This window comes from Cinclus cinclus, chromosome 1 (genome assembly GCF_963662255.1).
Source record: "Cinclus cinclus chromosome 1, bCinCin1.1, whole genome shotgun sequence".
NCBI classification, from domain to species: domain Eukaryota; kingdom Metazoa; phylum Chordata; class Aves; order Passeriformes; family Cinclidae; genus Cinclus; species Cinclus cinclus.
The window spans coordinates 12,686,642-12,713,118 of record NC_085046.1 but is presented as its reverse complement, the minus strand read 5'-3'; the positions used below and the strand labels follow the sequence as shown (position 1 = coordinate 12,713,118).

General features: G+C 38.2%; 1 protein-coding gene across 5 annotated transcripts in view; it reads left to right on the top strand.

Annotated features, from left to right (window-relative positions):
• CCNY (cyclin Y) overlaps positions 1–23,383 on the top strand; it is a 115,685-nt gene extending 92,302 nt beyond the window's left edge. For all 5 annotated transcript variants that reach the window (XM_062494058.1, XM_062494025.1, XM_062494042.1 and 2 more), the window contains 5 exons: positions 2,654–2,711; positions 2,815–2,934; positions 13,839–14,005; positions 17,256–17,418; positions 23,267–23,383. In XM_062494058.1, the coding sequence (XP_062350042.1) occupies positions 2,654–2,711; positions 2,815–2,934; positions 13,839–14,005; positions 17,256–17,418; positions 23,267–23,383 (625 nt within the window). The remainder of the gene's footprint in view (positions 1–2,653; positions 2,712–2,814; positions 2,935–13,838; positions 14,006–17,255; positions 17,419–23,266) is intronic.
• The last annotated feature ends 3,094 nt before the right edge of the window (positions 23,384–26,477 follow it).

Below are 26,477 nucleotides of genomic sequence, written 5' to 3'. Positions count from 1 at the left end.
CCCTGGATTAGTTCAGTTAACTAGTCAGTTTTTGCTGTGCTTGACTAAATAATAGAGATCTCAGAGATAATCAGACTCCAAAGTTTTGTGAAAATAAATTATTAAGTGCTCTGCTAAGTACCATGGCAGCTGAGTAGAAGGCTTGAGAGAATCAGGCATGTTAGAGGGTAAGAATCCCCCAAAGGGTGAGAAATCTCAGTAAGAGCCCGCAAGTGAGCAGGAAGAATCCAGAGCCAGGAGTATCCAGAGCCACAGTATGCCTGGCTTGCTTTGTGCTGATTGCCATGGAGCTGATCCCCGTCTGCAGTAAATTATGCCCATTTGTGGGCTTGCAAAGCCTGATGCAAATTTGACCTACAGCTGGTAGACAGAGACCAAAAACCTTCTAAAATGAAGAGTACTATGTCAGCATCTTGAAAACAGATGCATTCTGACTGTTGCTTTGTTGGGAAAGTTTCTGTCTGTCCTTTCACTTTTGGGATGGAGAGGTGATTTAGTCAGGAAACTGGTTGCTGCTGCTTTCCCTGGAATGTGCCTGGGGTGGGGAAGTGCTGTGTCTGCACTTGGGACAGAGTCCTAGCAGTGATGCTGGAGCCAGGCTCACATGTGTCAATGAACAACTCTGAAATGAGGAATGTGGAACAACTGTTTGCTCTTGGGTTGTCTCTGATTTGGGAATGGAGGGACAATGTGGTAACAGCACTCAGTTGTGCTTGCTGCTGAAACAGCAAGAGCAAAACACATGTTTTGTTTCCTGCTATTATAGGCAGAAAGGAAGTTGTTGACATATGTGGGAGATTTTGTTTCATTATGGGGTGGGGTGGGGAGTATGAAACCACTGTGACACTCTGACTCAAGGTTCATTTTGACAGAAAATGAGTCAGGCATCTGCTTTTCCAGAGAATTCTTTTCAGACAGTATTTAGTTGGTCCTATTCTCCTGCATAGGAGACCTAAACCAAAATAACTTCGTAATATTTCAAACTCTCACTAATCTAATGTTTTGAGAAGTTATGCATGAAATACAATATTTCTTCACATATTTCTCACATTTCATTTGATTGTAACATTCTAGTTACCATTCCTCCCTTTTCCAGTGTCTTATATCATGGTTATACTCATCAGTTTTCTTTATGTTTTGTTGTCTTAGTTATTCAACAAGTGATAAAAAACTACACCCATCTTGTTTTTGAAGGAATGCATAAGCATTGGTGAATTTGCTAAAGAAATAAACCCCAGCAAACTAAACATAAAGAATGCTTGGGTAATCAGTAGATGGTCTGTTTTTGAGAGTACAGTGTGAATGCTAGTGAAGACAAAAACCTCTCAAGTTTTTTTTTAAGAGATTTTTGAGGGTCATGTGTGACTCCATAGCATGCAGCAGCTACAACCTGAGAAAATAAAATAGGAAATATTTCCATTGGCATTGTGAAGTGCCACAGTTTACTGTAGCGCACCAGTCATTTCAGGGAGACTACTTCTGCATTAAGACACTGGTTTTTTAGGTGGGGGTAAAAGAATCTGGCCTAGAATTCTTGCTGATAGGAATTTTCTAGTTCTTACCCCATTTCATGGTTTGTTTTTTTTTTTTTTTTTTTTTTTTTTTTTTTTTTTTTGTTTTGTTTTGTTTTTGTTGTTTGTTTCAATTTAGGAATTCCTCTTTTTTATATATTTAAACATATGTTTACTTCCAGTGTTAGCCTCCATTTTAGTAGAAAAAAATGTCACCTTCAGATGTTGAGGTTTAAGTGTCAGTTGTTAATAAATGCATTTTGCAGACATGAATCCACTGTAAAACTTGTGGCTTGCATGCTCTGAGAGACACATGCTGCTGTGTAAAGATAAAAAATAGTGATATGTTTCTTAAGAACAGCATAATCAGAGTACCAGGGATGTTAAAAATAAAGATGGGATTGGAATAAGTAAGTCACATGGATGCATCTGTCCAGAAAGTGCAGTTCTAGTGCAGTTATACCCCTTGATTTTGTGTTTGATAATGTCCTGCTGATGTTACGTGCAGCAGCAATCTTATATTGCATCCTGGATGTTAGGCTTGAGAAGTTGCATCAGTGTGTATGCTGATATTGATCTACAGGGATTTCAGAGAAAAATCTAATAAAACCAGTGAATAGGAATGTTATTTCGTTTGAATTTTTTTGTATGTACTTCTTTTGGCTTTCAGAAATCATTAGTACAATAGGGTTTTTCAAATTAATTAAAAGTGAAGTATGTATGCATAAGCTAAAAGATTACTGTAAAATAGCATTGCATATACATAAGTGTTTACAATGTTGGTAAAGGGGGAAGAGGAGTTGAGAGATTGCAGAGGTGGACATGATTAAGTTAAAAAAATGAGAGTTAAGCTGGGCTGATTTTATGATGAATTTGTAGTAGTACTTCTTCAGCCCCACAGTAAAGAGCTCAACAATTTTGTATATTGGGCACTGAAAGCTGAGTGTTTTAGCATGCTTTGTAATACGAATTTCATATTACATGTGGGCCTTAAAGCAGAGTAGGTCCAACCTCTGTTTGAAAATCACATTTCATCAGTGTTTCTAAGCATCCCACAGCATGGGGAGTGTTGGAGTTGTAATGGTGCACTTGTGTCTGCTGTGTTCAGATAATGACAGTACTTTGGTTCTGATACTTTTTAGGGACACAGACGGAAGAATGCTCTTAGATATATTTGATGAAAACCTTCATCCCCTTTCGGTAAGTTTATCTGCCTCTCCTTCCCTTTCATGTGAACTGTCTTTTTTTTTTCTGTCTGCTTCATTTTGTTTCAGTCACCTATTTGGAAGTATTTCTTCCTTAGAAATCCGAAGTGCCACCAGACTATGACAAACACGATCCAGAGCAGAAACAGATTTACCGCTTTGTCCGGACGTTGTTCAGTGCTGCTCAACTGACTGCTGAATGTGCCATTGTCACCCTGGTGAGTGTCTGAGGGATGACATCAGCCATCTGACAGACCCAGTTTTGTTCTCAGAAGTTGTGTTTGTATGATTTAATAGATGTAGGTGCTGCCAGGGAATTTTCTCTCACTATGGAGACCAAGGAAATTTCTTGGTGGGAAGAGATGCCACAGTTCATGTGTAGAGTAAGTGAGGAAGAAGGGATTGGGTAACATGTGACACAAAACCTGGGGTGCTGCCCTCACAGAGTGAGAGTGTTACAGGCCACCAAGGTGACTATAGAAAATGTAGGTGGCACAGGTGGTCTGAACATGAGGGAATGTTAAAAGCAGAAAGGCTTCAACTTTTGGGAGGTTTGCTGTGTTCCACTGTAGCTCCCAGGAGAGACTTGGGAACAGCTGTAGGTGATTTGATAGCACTAAAAAGAATTGCTGGGCACATGAAGGATTCAGTGAGTGACTGGGACATGTTGGCTCTCTTCTACTTCCACTGTATTTGTCATGGGATTGAACAATTGTACTCAAGTCTGAAGTTTAGCTTCTTAAAAATAGCACAACACAAAAGAAGGTTCAAATTTTCAGCTGGTGTGGATCAGCATACCAATGTGGATTAAAAGAGCTAAAGTGATCTCCACCAGCTGGGAATTTCTTAATTTTCTTGAAATTTATATCCTGCCAATTCTGAGAAGTCTCTTTAGCTTTCAGTCACAATTTCAGCCATGTTCTTCACTCAGAGATTTTAAAATAACAAAATGGGTTTTTACCACTACAACATGTGGTTTCGTAACAGCTTAGTTATGCATTTTAGATGGAAGAAGGGGAAATTGGAGAAGGTGAATCTTAAAGCCCAGGCCTACTCATTTCCTCTGTTAATCTATTTCCCTTGGCTTCTAAGATTAATTGGCAGGATTTTCTCCTTCAGACAGTCAGAACGAATTGCACTAGCCAGTGAAGAACAGGAATATGAGAGAAATAGGGCAAGAAACACCCTACAGTGTTCCACCCTTCCATTTTGTAATTTTACTCTTCCTAGTTGCTTGACACAGCCAATATTTGTTTTCTGAAATGAAGTTTTGCCTGTCTTTTTTGCATAATTTTACTAAGTGCTTGTCCTTCTTTTTCTTCCTAAGTGTTTTCTGCTGGAGACAAGATATGTTGTGTAAATCAGTATGTTCTTCTGTAATTGAATTAACCCACTGTCAGATACCTTGTTGTATTTATCTGTTATTCTTAAATCTTAAGTTATTTGATCAGTGAATGATAGAGGGCTTTTTTCCCCCTTTTTTAAATAGCATTACCCTTCTGCTACTGCAGTGCATGGGAAGTTCTTTCCCAAGTCTTATATAACAACTTCCTTGCCTCTTCTGGTTCTTGTGTGGTTTCCTTGCAAGTAACTTTCAGTGTGATCTCCAATGAAATATAAATGTTTTTAGTTAATCTGTTTTGTTGCAGAAACAGTTTTCGTATTTGTTAGTGCCTGAAGACTTAGGTGACTTGCTTCTTGGGGTTTTTTTTTTTTGGTTTTTTGTTTTGTTTTGGTTTTTTTTTTTTGTTTGTTTGTTTTGTTTTGTATTTTTTTTTTTACCCAGTACAGTGGTAACAGGAAAACAAGTTATAGCCTAGTTCTCAAAGAAAATATATTACAGCCTAGTTCTCAGAGCAGTCATACAGATATTCATGGATAGATTTGGTGCAGGTAATCAGTGTTTACCATTCTTTTATTCTTGCCTGTGTTGTCAGGGTAACCTGTCTGACCCCTCTTTCCAGAAACCTTCAGAGTTTATATATATAGTGTTTTACAAGTGTGAAATTCTGCTGCTGATGTTCTCAGTTTCCTCTGTACTTCTAGATCCCATTTTTTTAAAATTCATTTGTGTCATCAGAAGGGGCCCCAGCCACAGATTGGGTTGTTTTTGAAATACTCAAGTGTGGAAAGTAATCTGTGAAAAAGCAATCGACCCTTTCCCCCTTCCCACACTCCTGAAATATATAATGTTAATAATGTTGATACTGCTGTTTATGAACCTTGCAAGTACTTTAAGTTTTGATATCCTGTCTGGAGAAGGAGAGATCAGCATTCCCTGCTGGAGCTTGTGTTTTGCCATAGTCTGGCTGTCCATCAGAGAGCAATCTGATAGCCCTGTCTGCCACTTGTTCCTCCTGGGAGGGCTGCCAGCAGGCAGGAAGTGTGGGGATCAGAGACATTTTGAACAAGATACTGCAGTTTTATCTTTTTCTCACTTACTCTAATTATTTTTAAACAGTTCTAAGCACCCTTTTTTAGTGCCCACATTATTAACATGGTCTGAAATGTGTGGTTGAATGCACCCACTGTTTGTCTTGGTACATGCATTAACCAGGTAAAAACAGCAGTAACAATTAGTTCTACAGCAGGCTGTGTTCAGCACAGGAGCTGAGTAAATGTGAAATTCCAGACTGAGATAAGCTATTCTGCAGCAAAAAGCCAGCATTGTGTGGCTTCACGCACTTAATTAAAATATTTCAATTAAAGCTTCCACTATTGCAGCAAAACCAATTTATAATTAAACAAAAAATTTAATTTTCACATGGCCTCCAGAGCTGCCAAGAGATTTCCCATACTGATAGGTGAAAAATTAAAATCTCAGGTTGAAACAATTAAATAGTAATTCACATTATTTATTCATAAAATAATACCATAAGGATAAAATTAGTTTTAAGAATTATTTTGCCAATTTAAAACTTGTGACTAGTGATTCTAACCCAAGTGTGTGGCATAACTGTATTCTGTGACCTGACTTACTGTAAAAAGTCTCTCTTGCCCCAGAGTATTCCCACCTTTGCTAAAACTGAGAAACACCTGTCTACTCTTTAACATCTCCTCCAGTGCAGAGGTGGAAAGCTGTACTTGTGTTAGTCTGTTAATTGGATAGCAAATAAAAATGTGAACAGGAGTGTTACCCATACAAACAGGAAAACAATACAGTGTTTGCATGTCAGGAGAATTAAATATTTATGCTTTGTTCTTTTGTTCTGTGGAAACAATCCTATGAGCTAGGCCTGAAGAGCAGAATGGTCCAAGTTTTCTGCTTAGCCTTGGCAAAACTTCCTGAGATTTTTGCAAACAGGCCAAATTTAAGGCTCTTCTGTGTCCTTAGTGGTTTCAGAGAGGACACGTTTTGCATTTGCAAATATGCTGGGTCTGTATGCTGTAGACAGATGAGATACAGTTGTATGTAAATACATATAGTACATGAGCTGAATTATTCTGAGAAGTTCAGAGAAGCATGCTTTTGGAATACCTTACAGAGTTCATACTGTGACTGAGGGGATTTGATGTTAGCAATTTTGAAATTTGAAGTATGTAAGAATAAATTTTCCTTATGAAAATAGGGATTTAATTAATCCAGCCAGATGTTCCTGAGTTCTTACTGTATTTTATGGTCACAGTTTGGAGGTAAAGAGAGAATAGTGCTGGGCTGTATTGTGAAAATTATTCTATTTGCTGAGAATTTTGTTTTGTTTTCTGTGTATTTGGAGGAATGTAGAACTTTTTTTATTGGTTTCCTTTCGCTAGGATATTTTTACTTCTGAATGCTGATAAAATACTTCATTTGAAAAGTATATTTCAATTGGTGTATAAAAAATCTGATACTTGTTTAGAAGGAAAGAAAAACACAAAAGGGTGTCCGGAGTCCATAGAGACACTTGATCTGCAGGGTCCTTTTCTGCTGGCTCAGTGTGACCTCCAACCTTTACGCAGCTGATGGATGATGCAGGTTTCCCTGAAGACCTTGGAGTGCAATCCAAAGCAGTGCTTGTTGCCTGAGTGTGGCTGGGTGTGAGCAAGGCTGGGCAGTGAAGCTGGGCTCTGTCTTGTGTAAGGAACCCATGAGGAGAGCTGTGTGTATCCACTGTTGTTGGTCCCTTTGTCCACCTTGGCAGCTGGGCATGGCTCCAGGTATGCTCTGGAGGAGGCCAGGAGGAACCTTTGCTCTGGGTACAGGTGGGATAAGGAGATTCTGGTCCCTGTTTTCTTAGCTTTTGACTGTGGACTAACGTATAACACAGGAGTGACTGTCACTTAATGCTTCCACATCTACTTTGTCAATTCTTGCCTTAGAGTTGCTGGGATATGCACTTAAAGAAAAGAGAACAGTTAAGGTGGGGACTGAGGGAATTCTTTTTAAATCACAAGAGAAGAGGACATTCAAAGTGTGTACCTGCTGATGCCTCTTGGATTTCTGTGTGGGCAAAGAATGAATACCGATCCCAGTTCTACACTAGAAAGTCAATGTTGGCTAACACTTGGAGTGCATTTGACATAGATTATAGGTATTTGTCTCAAAAAGACTAAATTAGGGGGCAAACCTGGAGATGTGTGACTTTTCTCTCAGTTCCATTAGTGCTTTCTGTAATACCTGTAATGGTACTTTGCAATTGTTTACCTTTTTTCATAGTTCTGTGACTTCTTTTCACCATTTGGTCTCAGAAAGAAAATTAGGATGAGTTTACGATGACCACAAGAACGTGATACCCTTTTCCACCAAATGGGTGGCACCAGACCTTTGCAGAATATTTTAAATGCTCAGCTGGGCAATTGCAAACCACGGTTATTTCTGGAGAGTCGTGGTAGGGAACTGGCTGATTGCTTAGAACAGAGCATATGGCAGTTTAGTGATTGGATTAGAGCTGTGATTTGGCTGTGTGAGACCTGCTACCAATTATAAGCTTATCCATAAAGATACCATTTCAGTTTCAATGCATTGTGACACACTGAAGTTTTCTAATTAGAGAGAGATGACTCTATTTCTCCATAGTATGTTGGGATGGAAATATCTTTCTTAGTTACTCTGTGCTCCTGCAGCTTACAGTGTGGGTTACCTGAGGAGGGAGGGAGTGAGGTGTTTGCGAATAAAGGTTAATTTATAGTTTCTCAATTATAGTAATTAAAATAGCAAAGCCCTTGTCTTCTTTCTGTTCATGTAAATCAAGTGAGATATAATTTAAGACACAAGAGTTTTGTTGGTAAAATAAAGATAGAATTTGACATAAATTCATATAAAAACCACATGGGAGAAGATAATGCTTTGCTCTTGCTGCTGCCTCAAAATTCAGAATTATTCTAGTAATGTCAGTGACATTCCTCAGTCATTGCCCATTGCTTGAGTGTGCTGAGACTCCCAGTCAGCTTCCTTGGGGGCAACACACAACTCCTGACCTCTTAGTGTGGCACCACAGGAAATTCTAGTACTGCATGCAAATATAATTGCATAATGATTTTGGTTGGAAAGGACTTCTAGGGGTCATGTCTGGTTTGGCCTTTTCTCAAAGCACAACCAAGCTGACCAGGGCCTGACCAGTTGAGTTCTAAGTTTCTCTGATGATGAAAATTCCATAACCTCCATGGAAAACCTTCTCCATTGCTTTAGGGAAGCCTAAAAAAAAGAGCTACTGTATTTTTAGAGCTTAGACTGCAACTCCAATGTGATAAGGGTTATCAGTGGAGTATTGGAAGTTAATGTTGGACGGCTTCAAGATGAAGTAACAAAAAGAAGCAAACTATAAGAACCCTATAGTTTTTTTAAAAATATGAATAGTTTTTGTGATTTTGAAATACTGAAATGAAATTATTTGGCACTTTCATATTTGGTATATATCCTCCTGAAGAGGGGAAAAAAGATAAATCTTCTCCAGTATTTTAACTTTTTTTTTTTTAATGTATTACATAATGTTCAAATATATAGAATATATATAGTATATATATAGAATAGAATATCCTCTGAGAATGGGAAACATGAGATGCTGTTTCACACTAATTAAAACGAAACTCTTCAGTGCTATCTTTAGTTTTCACTTTTTTCAAACGATTTATGTTGTGTTGATTGTGATGTTGTGTAGCCAACACTCTGCTATCCAGGATCATGGGGAGCCTGACATCTTAGATAACTGGAGCAACAGGGGATACTGTGATTGTTACTATTAAACACTTGGGAAGAGCAGGATGGATTCACCCATCTGCAAATAACCACCCTGAGGATTTATTCAAACTCAGCAGTGAGCAGTGGCCCTGCTGCAGCAGCACTGCTGGGCCTTGGATGCTGTTGCTGATCCTGATGGTTTGTGCCATGTTACAGTTCTGTGTGTGGATGAAAAAAAGCCCCCCCAGGACTAGTGTTATATTAGATGGCCTATTCAGCATGCCACTGCCAGTCCAGGTCCTGGGAGTCAGGATCAGAGGCATCCAAACTAGGTCAGCATGGAGTAGTTTCAGGTCTGGTAGATTTAAGAGCTGAGGATATGTACTAAAACAAATCAGTTCTGTATTTCTGCTGGACCTGAAATGGCTTTGGGAGCCATTTAACTACATTCCTGTGGTGCATCTAAGCTGATGAACCTCTCCGGATTTCATTGAACTTCCAGCCAATTTGGGATTATCTATACCCATGGAGTGGTAATTTTATTTAATTAGTAGAAATAAAGTCTCATTCAGATAAATTAATTTTTAACAGAGGCAAATCACCAAATTGGTTTTACTTATGATTAAATAATTATTTGCTGATACTTCAAGTATAAAGGTCAGTCATTGTGAAATCTTTGTGTTAATCTGTGGGAAGAGATGGAAAATAATAATGTAATCTTTTTCCTTTGAAATCTTAACTGCATACAGTGTGCTTTCTGACATGTCTTAGTTATTAAAATGTCTTCAATGACATGCAGCTGTTGTCCATCAAAGCTTGTTAGACTGACAGTCATGTAAAATCATGTGGTTCATTCCCAAATGCGGAATGTCAGCTATAATGGAGGTACCAGACTCTGAGGTATTGAGTTTGTAAATAAAAAATGTATTGACAGACCAATGACCATTGACATTTTCCCAATCAGAATTGTGTTTTCATTTCAGCTAGGATTTGAATTATGGTACAAATGAGTTTTGAATATTGTTGTTGAATATTGAATATTGTTTTTACTAACACCGAGTTGTATTTGTTTTTTGCAAGCTGGAAAGAATTCAGAAGTATGTGTTGTTTGACTGAAACCACTGAAAGTTTTTGGTCATGTCACATCAGTGACTTTAATCTGTATAAGTAGTCTGGTTATCATTCTGTTAAAAATACCTATACATGCAGTGATAGAACTGATGGGCAATGATCAGTGTGATGAAGATGGCTCTTGAATGCTATGAAAGTGGTTGAGCAGAGCTAGTTGTTAAATTAAGGCAGAGTAAACCTGAGTCTTTTGGGAATGTTTAATATTGAAGTACTGAAAAGGTCTGCCTCAAGAGCTTGCTTTCAGGCACTGCAAAGGATGAAGCAGTAACAATGTAACAACAAGTAAAAAAGTAAGAATGGTGCAGCAGCTTCAATTTGTTTTAAGCTTTAGTTCTATTCTTGAGCATGGATGCAGCTGTTAAAATTTGGTGGAGGCAAATAATATTTTAACCTCTGGACACTAAAAGCTCTTTAGTTCTAGTTTCATAAAGGAACACCTGCCAAAATAATCAAAAAGAGGGATACTTCCTAGACTTATGTTAAAAAAAAGAAAGAAAAATAGTCTTTCTCACATTGTTTCTTCTGCGTTTTTTATCTTTTGCCATATAAATCAGTTTATTCCAGCATTCTGGAATGCAAGTTGTAATATTTATTTCTATTGTAACATTTTAAAATTCAGCTTTATATTACTCCATAGCAACTAGTTCTAAAGATGTAGAAAGTGTTTTGCTTTTGAAAATTAGGCCAGTGAAATTCATTACAAGAGACAAATACACCGAACGACATAGTACGCTCAAAATCCCCATCTGTTTGATACAAAGCCCATATTTAAGAAAATGACCCTTGTGTTTAAGACATTGTTGAATGTGTAGACATAATTGTATACAAATGGTATTTCTGTATCTCACGTTTACCATTACAGGGCCAACATTTTCAGTGATTTTTTTTTTTTTTTTTTTAATTTTAATGAGGTGGAGCATGCCTCCCTTTGCGTGTGGGAAGACTTGCTGGCTTCTGCCAGCAGAAGCAGGTGGTGTTCTCCCACCAGCCATGAGTTTGTTTGGGATGAGTGGTGTAGTGATTAACCACCCCGCCAGCCTTCCTCTTCAAACAGGCTGGGAGCCACCTGGCCCTGCTCCCAAAATCTCTCCTGATTCAGCACATCTTCACAGCAGCCAGAAGCACCCCCTGCAGTAGTGAGTGCATGGCAGACTCTCCCTGTCCCACTCTGACATCCCATCATGGGACATCGTGGGGCTGGTACTGTGTCCCACTAGTTCATTGTATGCTCTGAAATGAAACCAGCTCCATTTATCAGAAATAAGGAACTTTGGCACATTTACATTGGAGACACCTCACTTGGCTCTGTGTGTGCTGCTGTTATGAGGTTGCTCTGCATTAGCAGGGCGAGAGCTCAGGTATGTACCAGCCTAACTTTCCTGATCTGTTGTCAGTGTGTTCCCTCTGGGAGAGACAGGGAGAGCTACAAGAAAGACTGTGTATGTAGCTGGCTGAGCTTGATTAAAAGTTGAAGACCTACACTAATGTCTCCCAAAGATACACTGAAGAGGTCACAAATCCTAGATTACAGTGAGTTCTCACACTGGCTGAGGACCTTATTAAACTTTTACAAGTATTTGCTGCAAGTAGTCTTGTTCTTTTTCTGCCTTCTCTTACTTGAACATATAACCCAAGCCTGAGTCAAGGAGGCCACAGCAAGTGAAAAAAATAAAATGCTCATTTAAGGCGTATTCAAGAAAGGAGTTGAAAGCTACACTAAGTGCCTTACTCATGGAGAGCTGTTTATCATCCTCAGTTTTACTGAGGGATGATAAAAAGCCTCATTACAGCAAACTATGTGTCTGAAGTCAAGCCAAGTTATCACCAAGGAAGCGAGAGTGATTTTTCACAGCCCTCAACATGCTATTGGGAGTATGGTAATGAAGTAGGTGTAGGAATAGAGTCTTATCAAACTCCTGTTTAATTTTTAATTCTGATTTCTCAAGTATGTGCTGGTGGGAAAATAGTGGCCGCCTTTTTCGTGAGATGTAATTTCATCTGCCGTGCAGGCAGGACCTTGACAGGCTTGACAGGCTGGCCTGTGCAGTACTCATGGAGTTCAGCAAGGCCAGCTGAAAGGTCCTGTGGGTCAGGGCAATCCCAAGCACAAAATTCAGGCCAAACAGAGGATGACTTGAGAGCAGCCCTGCCAAGAAGAACTTGGAAGTGTTGGCTGGGGAGGAGCTAGACATGGCCTGGCAGCGTGCTCTCACAGCCCAGAAAGCCAAACGTGTCCTGGGCTGCATCCAAAGCACAGTGGGCAGCAGGTGGAGCGAGTCTGTCCCTCTGCCCCCTTCACCTGAGTGCTGCATCCAGCTTTGGGGTCTCCAACATAAGGAGGGCATGGGTCAGCTGGAGCCAGTCCAGAGGAGGGTGATGAAGCTGATCAGAGGGCTGGAGCACCTCTGCCATGACAGGCTGAGAGAGCTGGGGCTGTTCAGCCTGAAGAAGAGAAGGCTCTGGGGATGCCTTGCAGCAGCTTTCCAGTACTTTCCAGTACTCATGGGAAAGCTGGAGAGGAACATTTCATGAGGGTTTTTAGTGATAGGACAAGGGCTATAAATGGCTTTAACATGAAAGAGGTTAGATTATGTGTTAGGGAGAAATTCTTTACTGTGAAGGTGGCGAGGCACTGGAACAGGTTGCCCAGAGAAGTGGATGCCACATCCCTGGAAATGTTCAAGGCCAGGCTGGATGGGGCTCTGAGCAACCTGATCTGTTGAAAGATGTTCCTGCCCATGACAGGAGGGTTGAAACTAGATGGCTTTTAAAGGTCCTTCCAAGCCAAACTATTCCATGATTCTGTGTCTTTCCTTGCAATATAATTCTTACCTGTTTACATTTTCTTCTTAAAATACCTTTGAATTTCAACCCCCACAAAATCCTTAATTAGTTGTTTTTCTATTCTCTCTCTTTCTAAGCTAGAGCTGTACATAAGAACAGGTATATTTTGTTATTTTTGGATGCTTTATATATCCATACATGTGGAGTATTCATTCTAAATCCAGTATTACAGGATGTGAAAAGTTGAGATTTAAAAGGTTTGCATTAACAGTAGAGAGTCAAATTCTGCACTGATGTGAAGCAAGTTCATCTGCTAATTTGAGTGGCATAATATTATAGCTTCCATATGCTCTCTGCTTATGAAGCTCCCAGCATTAGTGTATTGATTTAAAGAAGTTTTTTGCTTCCTAGGGATGACTCCCGGGAATGATGCATTTTCATTACTTGAGGAGCAGTTTTGCTTGCAAAGTTGACAAATTGTCTTGTGCAGTATAGAGTGTAAGGAGCTTGTTTACACAGGCTGTCTAGAAAGGAAAAGACAGCGTTTTGCACAGAGCCCCCAGGTAGTGCAGATGCTGGGGAGATCCGTGTGCCACCTTCTTACTGAGATTTGTGTTTCTACAGTCTCATGATATCAGATTTTGTACATCAGGGTCTTTTCAGAATGATCCACTAAGTAAACAGTCAAACTTCCATCTTCAGTAATGGGCTTGACAGATAATTTGGAATTTTGTGCTTAAGTAACATTTTGCCTTCCTTAAAAAGGATAACAATTTTTTTTAACAATTAGCGATATATTGTTTTACAGAATTATAAGATAATGTTAAGGTTTTCTTTGGTTTTAGGGGGGAAATCACAGCTAAAGAATAAATGGTGTATTTAGGAGTCTGGTGTCTGACCTCTTGAAATGAGTAATAGGATCAGAAGGCAAAGGCCAACTAAAGTGGGTTTATCACATCAAGTTTTGAGACTGGCATTAACAACTTTTATAATAAAAGGATCTTGAAAGCAGATTACTGCTTTAGAATTGCTAGAATGGGAGTAGTTTTCTTCTTCATTTCTACTTAATAGCAAAATAGATCTAGTCTTGATGTTGATGTGTTTCCACAGGTATATCTTGAAAGACTCTTAACTTATGCAGAGATAGATATTTGTCCAGCAAACTGGAAGCGAATAGTACTGGGGGCAATTCTTCTGGCATCTAAAGTTTGGGATGACCAGGCAGTGTGGAACGTGGATTACTGCCAGATCCTGAAGGATATCACGGTTGAAGACATGTGAGTACAGTTTGTTTATCTTTACCAATGAATGCCAAGATCTGTGTCTGTGAGGGTGATGGGAAATTCTTTCATAGATGATATGAAGTTTGTGTATTTGTCTTGTATCTAAACATGGTGGATGCTGATAGATAGCATGAGGTCAGCTTGAGAGCTGCTTACGTAGAAGACATGAATTTATATTTGTTTTTTGGTTGAAGTGTACTTTAACACTGCATATTCATGCACAATAATGAAAGCACATCTACAGAATATTTAAATGTATGGTTTGATAAAAATCCCCTGCATGTATTCACTTCAGCATCATTTACTGTCATCCTGATTCTCCATGTGGATGTAGATGGACATGTAAGGCAGGAAAGGAAATTATCTTAATGGCCTTTAGATGATCACCCAGTTATTTATTGCCTTTATTTAAAATGGATGTTTTTGGTATTTGATGTCTTTCCCCCCAGTATCCTGCTGAATTAGTTTTCAAGATGTTAAAAATCCAGACAGAATGAGGTTTCCAAAGTAAAAGAGGAGATAAGATGGACAAGAACCAAAAGCAGGGTCTTCACATTTCTGTGCGCAGTATTATTTTATGAATAATAATTTGCTAATGCGTCCTTAGCTGATTGAGTGGAATCTAAGTGGTTTTGCAGTTACTTTTCCCTTTGATGCTTTTCTCATGCTTTTTGAGTATTCACTGGCAGTATGGGCCTCCCTCCATTCAGTTCTCCTCTAAGGCAAATCTGGGCACTTTTAAAGTGTTCCTGAAGCTGGGACATGAGCTCAAGTGCTGAACAGCTTGAAGTAGAGTCACAGGTTTGACTGTGCCATATGACATTATTAATCAGGAATGGTTATAAGTGTGAGGTTTGAAATTGTTAACTCTCAGGACTTTTCTTGAAGGTGGTATGAAAGGAAACAAAAAAAGAGGTTATTGTTTCTGACAAACCATGTGATGGTGCTACTGTTAGAAGCTGCACTTGAGCTATGTAACACCAGTACTCACATGGCAGACCCATGCCAACATCAGACCCTTTCTGTACTGCACATTCCCTAAGCCAAACTGTGATGGGTCCTTGTCCTCAAGGTTTTGAGCTTCTTACCCTTTCATTAAAAGATTTTAGGGTTCTCACAAACTGGAAACCCAGAAGCCTCTGAAGAGCCTGAGCTCTCTATATGTATTTGGTGATCTGGTTCATGGACTTTGTGTTTAGGGCTCCATGTGAATCCCCCAGCAAAGATTCTGGTGCTTATATTCCTGCTGTCAGTTTTTTAAAATTTTGTTTTCCTCCTATCTGAAATGTGGTATGTGGTGGAATTTTTTTTCTTTATTTAGCTGGGACAGTACAGTATAATGATTTTGAAGTGTCTGGCTCTAAGCAAAACAGAGCCTTTCATTTTATTAGTAAGGCACAAGAAGAGTTCTAGGTCAAAATCTTCAATTTGTGTGAATCATTCAGCGTAACTATCTTGTGGAACATCAAGCAGACCTTTTAGGGTTTTATAAGTCAGCATCAGTGCAGTGAGCTGTGTCTGAAAGTGAGCAGAGAACTTGGGAGGACTGAAATGCCACGGGTACCTGTAGTCATGTATGGCATTACATTGAATTTCTGAGGAATTGCCCAGGAAAGTGTAGGCTAAAGCAGTCTGAGGGAGGTGTATGGGGTAAGAAGGGTGTGGTGGTTAGTTAAATTACATAAGTTAAATAAGAAATACTTGTATGTGTTTGACCTTTTTGATCTGTAGCTAATCTACTGATCCAATTTTGACATCTTGGAGGCAGGGGATAAGAATCTGAGGGTGTGTATTTCAGACTTTGGAAGGTGCTCTTCAAAAGGGGTACAGCCAATGTCTTCTGTCAGTACAATAGGCTTTATATTATCAATAAACATAGAACTTCGGGCTTAGCTTGCAGAATGTGCAACCTCGACAGTATAAAAGAACATGTAAAGGTAATTTTTGTTTTCTATTTATAGACATCTTAAGGTATAACTTTTTTACTTGGATTTTTAAGTTGGAATCTTCAACAATGGGAATTTGAGCCAAAGACTCTATATCCAGCTTTTAGTTAGTCTTTTAGTATTAATTAGTATTTATCATTATTATAGAATTTCAGCACAGAGAGTGAGGATAAGGAAGGACAATGATTATGATGTAAGAATTATATAAGCATAAAGAGTGAGAAGTAGAAAAAGAATTCATGTTTGAAAAGCCACTGTACCAGTACTTTTTATCTTCAGCTCATTCCTCTTTTATTGCCAACTGTGCAACTTCTATTTCATATTCCTTACACGCTTGTACAGCAGTCAAATGTATCTTAAAGACAATATAATTATCAGTCAGTGCCCACTGGTAGCACAGCAGTGCAGTCTCTGGGCTCTTTAGCAAACATTGATAGCTTTCACCACCCATTAATTTTTTTATTTTATCATATCTTGAAATCGCTGTTTTGAATGTATCATATGTACCTGCATGAGTATTAAGTAGGAGATCCGATTACTGTGCAGTTTATGAAAATTTCCAGTCCTTAATTTTTGTTAGTTGGCTTATTTCACAATGTACTTTTTACTGTATTGGTGTAGGTAATAATGGAATTTTGATGAACATGTTTGGGTTAGGTACTGGAAAACCTGTGATCACCACTGTGAATTTTGGTTACACATCTAAGGGAAAAATTGCTTTATTATGTTCATAAAGAGAGTATGATGAAAAATTCAGGTTTCCCATGACTAATTCTAAATGGTTGATTATGAAGAGCTGCAGGGAGTAAATAAGTTCTTCAGCAATTTATGTGTTACAGTAATTTGCAGCATTTATGAGAGAAGCCTGACAAATTTAGGGGAGGGAGGGGTGTTTGTGTGTGTGTGTGTGTGTTTGTGTGTTATTGTGGTATAGCTGTGTGTGCAGACCCACCTAGTGGAAGTAAAGCAGAAACTATGAGAAATTTTTTTCCCTGCTACGTTTTCTTTCTAAAATTGTGTTAGCTAAACTGATAAAGGTGCCCTTTCACTAGCAGCACCTTGTGTCTGGATTTGATTGGCATTGCAGTAACAGCTGCAAGGTGCAACCTCTCTCATATTCCTCACTGGTGTGAGTACATTGATAGAACTTGGTAGGGAAGGTCAGACCTTAGGCTGGGATAATTGCATCTGGCAAGAATAAAAAAAGAACTTGACTTACACCATTTTCAATTTAAAGTAAAATTACACTCAAAATGCACAGTCTGAAATATGTTTCCATGTTTATCTTCTTCCCACAGGAACGAGCTAGAACGCCAGTTTCTTGAGCTGTTACAGTTCAATATTAATGTTCCCTCCAGTGTTTATGCCAAGTATTATTTTGATTTGCGTTCCCTGGCAGAAGCAAATAACCTGAGTTTTCCCTTGGAGCCCCTCAGCAGGGACAGGGCATATAAACTTGAGGTAAGACTCTTTTTAGATTGCTCAGTGTTCAATATATAAAGGGATTGGGAATATGTGCTGTTTCTCCCTTCTCCCATCTCTTCCCAGATACTCCCATGAGATATTAGAATATCATGAGCCTGATTTTCATATTTTTTTTTATGCTTTTTGACCCAGTTTGCTTCATACCTTGCCTATTTCTTTTCAGTTGCAGTTCTCTGTATTGGTCTTGTGAAAGTACCCACAAGTATTGTAATTATTCAATTCCTAGTCTAGTGTTATTCATTCATTTGGTTTCTTAAAACTAATTATCCACCTTAAATGACAGAATTTTAACAAATGTTGCTGAAAATAGCTATTCCATGTTCTTCTTCATCTGCAAGTGCTCAGTTTCATGTGGATCCAAGTTTGTTATCTCCCATGGTGTTTTCCTTAGTAAAGGGAGAGCAGAAATGAACACATGCCTTCAGTGAATAAGTCATGAATGCTTATGAGATCTGGATATACCATATGCCAGAAGCGCTGTTGGGTGGTCTGGACCTCTGAAATACTGGGCACTCTGAATACCACAGACACCAGAGGAATTTAAATTTTCTGCTAATTGTGGGCCCTTTTCAAGACTGCAACATATTTTTCCTAATTTTTTGGATATGTTTTTCAAATATGGGCATTATTCCACTGGGTGTGCATTTTGTTACTAATTTTGAAAATTTTCATTAGATGCTGGCTGCTTTTAACAGCACACATCTTTAATTACATAACATCCTTGCACTGGAGGTTGTTTGCCTGTGGGTTAGACTGAGCTTTGCATGTTCTGAAATTCCTAGTGCTCCTGTAGAACAGGCAGGCAATTCTGCGCACGTTTTTGTGGGGGGGAAATGGTGTGTGGGAAGGTTAATTGACTTGTTTGTGACTCTAATGGGAGTTCAAAGTGGTGGAGAAAGAATCAAAGCAAATTTCACTTAAGTTGTATTTCCCAGTCTTTCTAAGTATTCTTCCTAAATTTCACAGGTAGCTCCCATAAGAATCTCATTCTCAGTACGGAGTGTGATCTAAATTTGCATCAGATTTTGTTTATTTTAAAGAGAATATTAAAAAAAATTCACTTGGATTGTAATCTGACTTGAAAAGAGGTGCTTTACTGAGTTATGGGGGTCTTGATATTAAGTGCTATTACCTATATCAAAATCAAGTGAATTACTTTTTGATTTAGCCCACAGTTTCTTTAAACTGTCAGTCTATATCACACACAGTGTATAACAGCTGGTTACAAATGAATGTAACAATGATAGCTCCTAAAACCTTAGAAGAAAAGAAAAATGGGAAATGACTGTAAATAGCCAGAGAATACTGGTAGTTCTTCTGTACTTGCTAAAGAAAAGGCATATTTAAAAAGAACTAATGGAATATTTTTTCAATAAATCTGCATTATTAAAAATTTCCCCATTGGGTGTGCTTTGAGCTGCCAGCACAAGTTGGCTGTAAATAACCCTGCTAGTCAGAGGATGTCTTCGGGGTCAAGGAAGAGTGTCTGCTGTGAAACCAGCTTGGTCTGCCACCTCCTTGCCTCTGTATTCTGTGGCCAGAAGGAGGGGAACTGTCTTGTTCCCTGACAGTACGTGGTTGTCATTAGTGTGTCCTTGAAACTACTTGACAGCATAATTTATAGCCCAGTTCCCTGAGCACAGTTAAGCATTTAGCTTGCCAAGAGTCATCAAAATGCATTTGCAGCACTTCTCTAGTCTCTTGTGTGCTGTTCAGACCAGAGTACTCTGTTTTAAAACAGTTGCCTGGATTGTCAAGTGGAGTAGATGTAGTACCACGTGGCTGTGATATTTTTGATACCAAGAGAAAACTGCTGTCTGTGATGAAAGACAACAGCCTCACAGCAAATGTATTCATGCAGTGGAAGGATTTTCCTTGTGTGATAAACTAAAAAGACCTTGCCAAGTCCTAAGATCAAAGCAATTTACTGGCATTTGAGATCACAAAAGGTGTTGCAGAGAACTAGATATATTATATTTTTGCTACTTTTGTATTTTAAAGCTATTTTTTTTTGTATCTAAAGAAGAAGCATTAGATCTGGCATGGCAGAATCTGCACTGCGATTTCTGCATATATCATGAAGTTGACATACCCATGATGATTAAAAAAAATACACCTTAAAAAGACCAAGGACAAGGCTAGCAAGAAATATACCTCATCAAAAATCAAAAGGAAATGCTGGGCAAAAGCCATCAGCTTAGAGGTGTTACGAGAGATTGCAGTACTTGTTAAAAATTACATCACTTTCTCAAGCATCTGCAGCAGATGTTTTCTCTTCTTTAATGTTCTCACAACTGACAATTTAAAAGCAGCTTTGTCATTTAAAAATGACAAAATGAAAGGATTTTTTTTACCTTTTAATTATCTGTGAAATAGTGTCCTAGAGTTGTTCTACCAGTCCACCTAGTAGCCAGAAACCATTTTTATGACCCCTCTTGTTTTTTCCCTGTTCTGTGGAATCAGGCGAGTTAAAAATGGCAAATAAGCTTTCATTGGATCATCCAGTCTGTCCACCTGCCAATGCTGTTTGTTCCAAACAGCATATGTTATAGTGTGTTTTGTTCTTCCCTTTAATTATGTCAAATGTCAGGGCTTCCTTTGCTTTTCCTGAGAACTGTAGTCTAATATGGGAGAATTTTTCTGCCAAGAAGGTTGTTGGGTGTCCAGCCTTAACCCTTAACCTTAACCATTTCTTAATTTACTCCTCTTGCACCTGGTTTTTCTCCCATGTACTGAGCTCAGTATGAGTCAGATTCTCCTCTTTGGGTTAAGTAGACAAAATGTGTTTGTCCTATTGCTGCTTGTGATCTTACCACTGTGCTAGTTTCAAGGTTAGATTTTCTAAGAGCATCCATTAACGCACTCCCAATTTAGCTGCCTATATGTTGTCTCAGATCTTTATTGTTAGGATGGTACTTGAGCACATAGTTCAAACCCTTTGAAATATGTGCAGTTTTCTTGACCCTAAAGAGATAGAGTGCCATTGATCAAACAGACAAAACCAGGAGAAAAATGTGTAAGTTACAAGCAGAGAAGTATCTTTATACCTCTTCAGCTTTCCAATGTCACAGTGACTCAATTGCAATTGTGTGTTTGTATGTTCAGAACCCTCCAATTCAGGAGGAAAAGGAACAGCATAAGAGCAAAACTCATCTTTTTGGGTTTTAGGAGTAACCAGTTGTGCTTTTCTCATGTTTTGTAAGTTAAGGAGAACCACCTGCTATTTGTCCCTGCTAAGTTTCCTCTGGTTTTTCAGTTTTGGAGGGTGTGCAGCACTCAGTCTGTGCCTTTGTGCATTCCTGACAGTGAGCCCATAACCAGCTGTGCTGCTTTCCTGCCCTGCACAAACGTGCATACAGCCAAAATTTGTACTGCTACTTCTACTATTACTGCTACTGCTGGCGTTTTTCCAGCCTTCTTTCTCCTTACTTGTCCCTTCCTCCAGTGATGGAATCTCTGGAAGAGTCATATAGCTCAGCAGAGGAACTGACTTCGGTTCTGTATGCATGGATATAGTGGAACAATATATATGTGTATGCATTCTAGCTGAATGCATACATTACAGACTAGTCCAACAAAATTTTACGTGATGGATTAATGTTGTTGGCTTTTAAGAATGTTTTGATTTGACATGAGGAATGGTCCCTTGCAACTGCCAGTAATTGGTTTCTTTTTCTGGAAATAAAAGCGTCAGAACTATCAGATGATAGAAAGGTGATTGAAGTTATTTTGATTTATTTTAACTGAAGGACAATAATAAATATTTACAATTTTCTGCTTTTGTTTCCCCATATGTGATAGTAAAGTTGACTAACTACCTTGCCAAATATGCTCCAAATGTTGATTTTATAACTTGCAAATGAAGAGGCATCTTTAGATACAGAGCTGCTTTAAATGGCAGTGTGTTTCTTATCCGTATGATTCATCAGCATAGCCTAGAGATGCCAGATATTAAGTGCCACTTCCAAGCAACATTTCATTTTGTCTGACCAAGTGCCAGAACAGAAATTTTACTGTGTCACACATGCAATTTTGAGGTGATTACCTTCTCTGACTGTTTGATGCCTAAGGTAATGGTGTGATTTGGCAGCTGAAAGAAGCTGAGCTCTACCTCATGACACCCCTTTGTCATTCTGTGCTTTGGCATATTATTTCATAATAAACATTTTTTAAACTATTTAACAATATTATATGATATATGAATTTAAATAATATATATAGTATATATTATAGTATATATTATATATATAAACTATGTAAACTATTTAATAAACATTTTTAACCTATTGAATTTTAAATCTGATTGAATTACATAAACTCTCTTAGTCCATCAAGTTCCTGGTTAAATTAAGTAAAATGTTAGTAAGCAGTTTTGAGTGAATGAAGTTACAGTCTAAAAAGCAATATAAATACTTATGTTATTTTATTATGTTGTCTTCATGTGCACCATGAAGGAAAACTGTTCAAGAGTAGTCTTAATAAAAATATGCAGTTTTCAGCTAAAAAGTAGCAACTGCTCTCTTGATGGTGGTAGATTTTATGTTGTTTTGGGGTTAGGGTTTGTTTAGTTCTGTTTTGTTTTATAATTTAATGATGTTTTGTGGCTGGCTTGACCAGAGCATTAGGTGAACAGGTTCTCAGATGTAGGAGTTGTGTGCTTCTGCCATACCTGCCTCTGGTCTTTGAAGGACAATTCAAATTAAAGGACTCTTCACTGCTACAGCTTGCTGTGGTACAGATGTAAAGATCAAGAGAGAAAATTACGATCCATGGAGTCAGGATGTTTAATTATTTGTAATGCCTTGTGATATAATCAAACACTTCTACTGGGTTTGTTTGTACAGTACTCTTTATTAAACATCTTAAGGCACAACTTGAAAGCATTCCTGAGTAAATAAAAAATGCTGCTTTAGTTTGTTGCATTTTTTAATTTGACCTTGAGTACTCCTTGCAGTGAGCTTTCTCTGCAGTTCTGCAGTTTGATTGCCAGAGTTAACATCTCTACTGATGCCAGCCACAGTCTGTCCCAGCCTCATGAACTCTAACAGACAGGCTCTTTTAGGGAACAGTAAATTCATGCATGCAAGGTCCATAATAATTGCTATTTTTAAACTTTGCTAAAAACAGAAGAAACATTAACTCCAGTGTAGCATAAAATGAGTTGACAGTTGAATAATGTTTGTCTCTCTCTTCAAAAGGTTTAAAAATTACTGTGTATTTATAATGTGAATTAAATTATTCTGAATATGAGTTTCATTTCCCTCTGGCACTATACATAAGATAGCCTGGTCACACAGAAATGATCATCTGCTTCTGAAAGGTGAGTTAACATCAGCTGAGGAGGCAAAGCAGGGCAAGTGTTCTGCAAGACCATTTCTCAGCAGAGAGCAATATAATTACTGCAAGATTTTTAGGAAATAAGAAATTTAAGAGCCATCAGGTTTTTAAATTATCCAAATACACTTTCAGTTTCTAAAGTTGTTTTATTAAGTTTTGCATGATTTTCACCTATGAAGGATGATACATCAGTTACCTTGTAGAAATGGATAAGCATTGTCAACTCTCTCAGTGAGGTTTGTGGTGATTCACCTGCAAAGCAAAGGCTTAGGGGTATGCATGCTGAGTTTTTCTTGAAGCTGTCATGTGGGGCAATGCAAATCTTCTTTCCAAGACTAATGAAATGAAAACTAGGATTTGAGGAATATCTTCATGTGTTGCTTAATGAAGTGACTTTGTAATTGTACCTGTCCATAGAAATCTGCATTTATTCGTGCTTTACCTGTGGGCAATGCAGTTGAGGATTTTTTCATCTTTTCTCTTGCAGGCCATTTCTCGCCTATGTGAAGATAAATACAAGGACTTCAGGAAAGCTGCAAAGAAGCGGTCGGTCAGTGCTGACAATCTGACTGTGGTTAGATGGTCCCCTGCAATTATCTCCTAACAGAGGAGACTGGAATATTCCTATGGACGTACTGTTTCATCCATCCATTTTTTTCAGAGTGGGCTGGGGGCGGGGGGATAAAGAAAAAAAGACTTTTGATTTTTTTATTTTTAAATCTGTCAAGCTGCCTTTACAGTGCCTCCCCATTGTGTAGCACATGAGTGAAATACCTAACGGAAGGAGAAATGGAGAGAAATTGGTGTTTGGGAGAGAAGATTGGCAACATTTTCTCACTTCCACTAACAGCTTTACACTTTTCTGAGGAAACAGCAAATCAGGTGCTTGGAAGAAGAAACAAAAAAATGAAGTAGAGGCAGAAAAATATTTAAGAACTCTGCCATTTTCTATTATACTGTACTCATGAAGGGAAATGGCAGCATGAAAAAAAAAAAGTAGTCAGATGACTGTGCACTAGAGGAATAATGTTGGGAGAGTTCCATCTTAAAGGTTTCTCTTTAAATCTTTTGTTGTTGTTGTTGTTGCTGGTTTTTTGGTTTTTGGGGGTTTTTTTGCATTTTTTTGCATTCCTCATTGCTGCTTCCCAGGATAAATTCTTCCCCTTGCACAGCAGGAAATACAAAGTCTGTATTTACTGTAGCACAAGCCCCTGAATAAATAGTGTTGGGTTTTTTCACTGCACTTTTCTCTGTAACCTGTCTTACTAGCATTATTCTTCTTAATTATTATGCATATGTTACATTTCTTGTATGCCTTTTATTGTATTTCGAAAGAGAGAACTTGACCATAGTGCTGAACCAAAAGTGTGTACAGGGATCAGAAGATCTTAGTAATTTCATGATGTGTTTTATTTATAGTATACTTGGGTGCGTGTGCCTTCCTGAGTTCTTGGAATCATTTATTTTTCCGTAATACAAAGATACAGTTGTTAAAGTCTTGAGATGATGATGATAAGACTTGGGCCAAATCTCTGAAATTTGCAACAGATCTTGTGATCCTTTTTGCAGATTTACATAGCATTAGAAGTTTAGCAGAATTCATCCATTTTGAAGGAGTTTTGCTTTTTTTAGTATGGCCTGACAAGTTTGTTCCTTCACCTCCAGGTCCATTGTTGCAAGCAATATTCTCAATTTTTATATGTTTACTTTAAATCAAAGCGAGTCTGTTTGTATAAAATAAAAAATAATAAAAAAAATTGTTCCAATGAGAAGGCCTGTAGAAGAGCAGAATGGAAATCTTAACAAGGTATCTGTCACAAGGAGATTTTATTTGGAAGCTAAAGTACAAGCCCTCATGTTTTTCAGTGTAGGTGCTTATAGAAATTAAAAGTAACTGAACTGTGAATATGATTTCCAACTTGGATTATTAAACTCCTCTGTTGTTATTATTCTTTCACTCTTACTGTGGCTGTTCCCCCTTGGCAATTGTAAGAACCTTTTATACAAAATAACTTCTCAGTATAAGCATATTTGCTTCATAACACCGCAGGGTGAATTTCCCCCCCCCCCCCCCCCCCCCCAGTTTTTTCTTCCGTTTTATTTTTGCACAGTTTAGAAAGATACAGCTGAAAGCTCTCAGTTCCCTGAAATCTGTCCTTGCGACTATCACTGAAGGGAGTGGCAGCAGATGTCCCTGATTTGTGCACTACTGTTGTAACCCACAAAGATTCCATGTTTGTGTTGTTAAGCCCTATGGGCTTGTAGCAGCCTGGGGGCCCAGAGATGCACACTTGGCCCCCAGAGCGATGCTGGTCCGGGGATCTGTGCGGGCAGGCACCGACAGGAGTGAAGCAGTGAAACCAAACGGCTCCCTGTTAGCTTTCCAGTGTGATTTGTTTAGTTTGAGACATGAAGGCTGCGTCCATAAATTCTCCTGATGTTCTTTGGGCCTTTAAAATAATCTAATTCTCGTCACTTCTTGTTGTGCCAATGCATCAGAACTGTGAGTATCCAAGTCCGTTTTTCCCTTGAACATGGAATGTAAGGCAAGTGTTTATAACAAATTAAAACATTCGAAACCTCTTTACAGATAGTATCAAAAGGAACATTTTCAGAGCATTTGAAATTCATCCTTTATAAGCATAAATTTAGGCTTTAATATACGTATTTTGATTTATCAACACTTTGCTAAACTATTTTCCATTTAACTTGATATCAGGAATATTGATTTTATCCATTTCTGGGTGATAGAGATATGAACTTTGGATTATGTAAAGATATCAATGCATCTACTATAATTTTTGTGAAGTTTATTAAACTACTTTAAAGATTGTATAGTCTATTTATTGTATGTATGTACATACAGTCTGATACTTTAAAAAGTGGATTCCGTAAAACCTGGCTCAGTCTTGTTTAGACTATTGAATATCGTTTTAGCCTTGTGCACTGGACTCTACCTCTGTATAGGAGAATTTTCCATATTCTTAATTAGTACTGATTCTGTGATTAACTTGGTTATGTTTCTTGCACTAAGAATTAAAAAAAAAATCTGCTGTAAGTGTGGATTTTTTCTTTAGTTTTACCATATGAATCCTCTGCATTTAGATGGATGTTTCTTTCCCTCATGGTTATAGAATAATTCTTTGCATTTTCTTCTTGTTTGTTCCAGGGTTGCCAAAAAATACAATACCTGTCAGTAAATCTGAAAAGTGTCTTTTGTTTGCAAGGTATTCTATACCAGGTAATTAAAAATGAATTATTATTTAGGATTATGTTGTGTTTAGTGTAGTTTTTTCAGCATTACTGTATGGAAAATACCATTGCAAAGTTAGAGACTCACCGGAGTTGTAAGACGGGAGGAGACCCATATAACATTTTAATTAACAGCACAAAGACATTGTGTTTTGCTGTAAATGTTTTCTGGATTAAGGTTTTCATTATTGCTTTGGACACCGGCTCAGAACTGAAAAGGTGTAGGAGATACAATAAACCTGTCCCTTCAAGCATCATTGTCTTAATGAATTATTTTTATATGTTGAGCCAGTGGGCTGCTTGTTTGGTCATTTATGCGTTGATAATTGGATCCATATTTGATAAAGGCCTCTTGTAAGGGTTTAAATCATTCATCCATATGCAGCTCATAGTTGTTTCCACAGTTTGTCTTTCCACCTGCAGACCTGTTTATATTTGATTTGCTG